Source organism: Bremia lactucae, linkage group LG14, assembly GCF_004359215.1.
Source record: "Bremia lactucae strain SF5 linkage group LG14, whole genome shotgun sequence".
Taxonomy (NCBI): Eukaryota; Oomycota; class Peronosporomycetes; order Peronosporales; family Peronosporaceae; genus Bremia; species Bremia lactucae.
In genome coordinates, this window is record NC_090623.1 from 435,129 (window position 1) to 440,870 (window position 5,742).

The 5,742-nt window shown below is 45.8% G+C and overlaps 1 protein-coding gene across 1 annotated transcript; it reads right to left on the reverse strand.

The window, feature by feature from the left end:
• Positions 1-1,794: 1,794 nt before the first annotated feature.
• On the reverse strand, positions 1,795-3,330 carry CCR75_004853 (uncharacterized protein; the record flags this gene model as incomplete). Its single annotated transcript, XM_067962939.1, has 1 exon — positions 1,795-3,330. One exon carries the CDS (start codon positions 3,328-3,330, stop codon positions 1,795-1,797), a length of 1,536 nt encoding a protein of 511 aa, XP_067816240.1.
• Between the last annotated feature and the right edge of the window lie 2,412 nt (positions 3,331-5,742).

Genomic DNA, 5,742 nt, shown 5'->3' on the forward strand with positions numbered 1-5,742 from the left:
AGCACACACCCTAGCACAGCGAGGAAGCGGTTTGCACCTGCTTCTCTTGCGTGCAGTGAGGTAGTTGTGGTGGGCGCGCAAGCGACCTCACCCAACACACTAAGAACTCTGGTGAAGTGACGTCACGGGAGCGGTAATCCGTCTCCTCGTGCGCACTTCCCAAGTAGGTAGTAATTTTCAGACTGATTTATATTTAATAGAATTAAATACAAATACCTATTTTTACCAATTAAAATGTTATCTCTATAGATATCATTTAATATGTATTACGAGCGTATCTTTATAGATACCTAGTGTAACTCATTTAATATGTATTACGAGCGTATCTTTATAGAACTGATGACGCTGGGCGTCATCCCTCCTAGTGTGAATGCACCCATGTGCATCACATCCACAAGGGTTGGTCACAAATGTGCACCACACCCGAGTGTTGGGTCTAATTACTATTATTTAGCAATTGACCATCCCCTTAAGTACCAAATGTACTTAATGGGGACTGTGTAACATTAGGGCAACTCTAGCCCGTTACAACAACTGACTTGTACTGCTTCAGTACAAGTCCACTTCGCACTCCTTCAGTGCGAGTTGTGCCTCGGTCACTTCGCGTACACTAGTACGTGCAGAGGAAGACTCTCTTTAAAACACTTGCTTTGAAAAGAGGATTAAAAGTGAACTGTATAAACATAATTAAGTTCTTCTCGTCCGTCTACTTGATACTAACTTAATTATTAACTAATACAAAACAAGTTCTCCAAGTATTATCTGTCTTTCTCTTTGCGCAAGTCCAGCGCTGACTGGACCGCGGAGAAAGTAGATATAATGGTCTATATCTACCAATGGATAAGCTTTTAGAATATCACTACGTAAAGTAATATTCTCTAAATATTCTCCACCTTTTCGATAATGTATTAATTAACAACCTTTAAGTGTTAAATTCATGTTACGATACCCCCCGTTCCCGTGACAGTACGTTATTTTGAAGAGCAGGCGTCTCAGCTTGACCTTCGCCGATTAAGGAGAAGTTCCCATCTGAGTTGGGTCAGGTTCGAAGCCCTGTCTACAAACACAAGGTTGGGCGGTGGCTTTGGCATTCGAGTGGGTTAATCGGTTGCCCTTCACCTCTTGCTTCAACCAACGTTTTGCCACAGAAAAGACAGAAAGCTTACATTCGGCTGAATTTTTCTGCTTGGAGATGATCGTAACATTTTTGAGAATCGTGGAGATCTTTTGAAACATGTGCAACTTGTTGGGTTGTGACCAATTCTTTATGCATGCAACGGTCATTTTTAAGAGAGGTATTTGCTCACTCCACCGTTCATTAAGAAACAATCGTGCTGAGCCTTATAGAGTAAAGTCTGGTTTGCGGCCAGTACTTCAATTTGCTCTTTATAATTACTAAACCTGGGGGTTGAGAGTATTCCGTGCTTGACCTTGATTTCCTGGAGTCCGACAAACAAGGGGCTTTTGTTATGTTAACAAAATTTAAATTTCGTAATGATATTTCCGCTACTTTATAATTTCCACTACTTTGTAAGATTTGCATAGCAGGGAATGACTGCATGTAAATAAACATGCGAACCTTTTAAAACACAAAAGCGAATTGTTAGGCGTACCCCAGCGTGTCGAATACAAGACCGGCTTTGTAATATTCACGTTTAGAAAAAAAGAATCCGAAATTTTATAGCACAAATGAGACACGACGATAATTGCTCTGACTTGCCATTTTTTTCAAAGTGAGTCAGAAGACCTTGATGATTTTAATTTACTTGATAGTCTAGCCCCAATACAAAATACTTAAAATGCGTCAAAACACTCACGATACAGCTTCACGAGTGTCAACGTCAGACCAAGGACGCCAACGCCAACGCCCGCGCTAAGCATCAAAAGCGGACCCACGTGCGTACGAGTGCAAATAGGTCCGGGAGACTGCAATAGATAGAACAATGCCGGCATAATGAAAATCAGCAAGGAGCCGGATACGGAGCCTACAATACTTAACGGAATCTTCACCGACGGCACAAAGATACTACACGTGACAATAAGACTCAGCCCCACGACCGTGACCCACACATATTCACTATACGTAGCTTTATGACTCGGCGTCTGGACCCCATTTTTCACACGCAAGTAGACACTCAAGACACACGAACGAAAGGGCCACATGGCAATGGGTGTCGTGAGGATTAAGGCCAATGCCATGCACAATTGGCCAAGGAGAAGCGGCGCCCGTACCGACGGGTATTGCGCCACGTACGCGGGCGAGAAATTCAATAAAATATTGTCTCGTGTCTCCGATCCAAATTGCATGTACCCACAGAGCGCAATGCCTTCATACAGCAGAAACGAGACGCTAATGGCACCAATCACAGCGCGATTCATTCGTGGAATCGTCCGATCCTTGAGTTCTTCATACACGGGCAAAGCAGTGTTATGACACGCAAATGCCGAGATCAAGAGCGTGACAGTATAGACACTCCCCGATTCGAGACGAATCGCACGAACGTCGGGCCTTCTGGCATCGTTGTCCACGTGGTACGTTGTTAAGAATGCCACAAGCACGAACGCGACGACATAGCCGATAGAAAGAATCGCAAGCACGGAGGCGAGCCATAATTTGCCAATGCGACGACTTAGCGATAGCGGAAACACGGTCGTGGCGACAAGAATAACGGTAATCATCCACTTGTCCTGGGATGAGACACGCAGTACGGCCGCGCACAAGTCGGTGACAAAGATTAAGTAGCTCACAAGGGTGCCAAAGCCACCGAAAATAAAGGTAAATTCCGCCAAGCGTGTGCCAAAAGCGCCCATGGTATAATGGCCGAGACTCTCGTACGTCTTGGCGCAATTAGTCCCAGCTCGGTCGCTTGCGGACAACAGCAAATGCACGGAATAGCGCGTAATCATCGCAATGCCAAGCATGACAAGATTGCCCAAGAGCCAGCCACTGGACGCGATTGCAAACGGCACTGCTAGCGTGCCCGAGCCAAGAATGGTATTCGTCAGCGTAAAAGTCGAGCCCCAGAGCGAGCTCCGTGGCGGTTCTTTTGGACGTGCAACGGCAGGCAAGTGCACGTCAAGGGCGTACGAGGATTTCTCTAGCAACGAATCCATCTCGCTAAAGCCCTGGACGTGGCTGGACGTGACGCGAGGACTTGCCACGTACTCGCCCATGGACACCGATCGAGGCGCGCAATCGCATTGATACTTGATCGTGTCCAAGATGTCACGCGAGCCGCGCTTGACGGGCGAGAAAGTGATGCCACACTTGCTAATGAGCTGATACTCGTGGGGCAGGGGCCGCACGGGCCCTTGTGGGAGTGGAGCCATGCGTGGCAAGAGTACAAGTGCTTGTCGCGGGCTGTTTTATGAAGGTTAGATATAGAATACGTGTATCATTTCTACCCATAGTTTTATAAGGGGAGGGGATGTAGTAAAGGCGGAAAAGGGAGTTCTGACCAATCATGGTGCAGGGATGGGCATTGTCTAATTGTAAAAGCGTGACTTGTCACAATAAAATCATTTCATTTGGACACGTCAAGGCGATGAGAAGATATGATTGGCCTCGACTGATTCAGTCTGAGAAAGTTTCAAGTGTCCAAACCGTTTGAACATTGTCTGAAGTCGACATTGTCTAATGCTCCAATTTTGTAAAAATAGTGGCGGCTGTTGCTTTGACAACATTCACTCTCCTAGCGAAGGCTTTTCAATCATTAGCTGATCAAAATTCGAGATTTTTAATTTTTAGTTAAAATCCACACATGAGGTAAGTATTATAATAACGTGGAAAAACTGCGATTGTAGCCATGGCGTTTTCGACTGAGATCAAGTGGACAAATGCATGCCCAGACGATTTCCATCATCAGGCGACGCTGCGCTAAGCTGCACATGCCGTAAATGGCATCTAAAATTCGCTCGATGCATCGTCATGCCCAACCTCGTGCCCCTTGATCTCTATGCCAAAGCTTTTGAATCGATCAACAAGCTCGCGTTTTCCCGTGCATTTGCGTGTGAGAATGGGGCAGATTTTTGTGGATAAGAGCGCAATACAAACGGCCGGGCTGCTTTGAAAAGGCACGTCTAGAAGGTCCCAGCGAGCTATCAGTTCGACCAAGGATAACTTGTGCCTGTTAAAGGCTGGCGGATGATTGCTTGGCAGCTGCAGCTGCAGCAGAAGTTGAAATTGACTGGAGGCAGCTGACGGATCAGACCTCGGTATTATCCAAGCTTACGCACTCGTCTTGGGTCTTCATGGCAAATACTGACTTAGAAGGCAACACATTGGCTCTTGTATATTTACAGACAATTGTCCAGCGGCCAAATCTGGCACAGTGCGTTTCAGTCGCGCCGGTTGTTGCTTCCGTTGATTGTTTCACAAATTCCTTTGCTATAAAAACATGCGTTTTCTTTTTAGCAACCGATTATTCACAACTGGCGCAAACGTTGGAGAAGTATAGGGTATTATCTCGTGTTGTTGTTTTAATGGGATCTTTGTCGGATCAGTTTATATGCAGAAGATAATGTCCTAAAAAACTCAGACTGAATTCTAAGTAGTCAAGAAGACACGAAACAGAAAGAGTTATTTTGCAGGACAAGAATTCGTTTTTCTTGCAACAGTCGCAAAGAAGTACACAATGACAAGGCCGAACAGATGGAATATATCGCATCGTTCAAAGAATTAAATTAGTTTATGATGGAAACAGGATTATGAAAGCCATAGACATCAATGAAACGGAAGCCATGGCAAAATTTGTATGCAAGAAGTCAGGAAACGGCACAGAAATAAGGCGTGGACTGGAATGCTCTTCCTTATACATGGAAGCGTAATTAATTGTTTGGATATTTAATAAACGTATTAATAACATTTGATATCCTAGTAAATGTAATTAAACAGTCCAAAAACTTGGAGGTTGTCAGCCTGAACGCAAGCGCAAGGCAATAATGTAACGGGCTAAAGTTGGCTTAATGTTAACCAGTCCACGTTAAGTACACTTGGTGTACTTAAGGGAATGGTCATTCCTAAATTATAGTAATTAGACTCAGCACTCGGGTGTGGTGCACATTTGTGACCAACACTTGTGTATGTGATGCACATGGGTGCATTCACATTAGGAGGGATGACGCCTAGCGTCATCCGTTACGCGAGGTATCTAGAAAGATTCGCTCGCAATACAGATTAAGTGTTATCTATAGAGATGACATTTTAATTGGTAAAAATAGGTATTTATATTTAAGACGATTAAATATAAATCAGTCTGAAAACTACTTCCTACTTGGTAAGTGCGCACGAGGAGCCGGATTGCCGCTCCCGTGACGACACTTAACCAGAGTACTTAGTGCGTTGGGTGAGGCCGCTAACGCGCCCACCACAACTACCTCACTGCACGCAAGAGGAGCAGGTTTAACCGCTTCCTCGCTGTGCTAGGGTGTGTGCCTAAGAAGAGCGTGGCCGCACAGAGCGTGGCCGCATTACGACGTGCCCGCCTACACTTGGTAGCACTTGAAATCCTTCCCACGACCCGCATCTCTGCGTGTGTACGTGAGGATGAGCCTCAATATTGATTAGGCTCATTTTCCCCACCTCTCCGAGCATCGTCGGGAGGTGGCAGGGCTTATGGCGCAGGGACTTGGTGAACAAGCCCTGGCCAGGCTCCTGGGTAGTCCTCCTGAGCAACATGTTGCTCAGTTGGAGCAGTTTGAGGCATTCGTGCTCGGACAGCGGAGGGCCGCGTCCGAGGCACA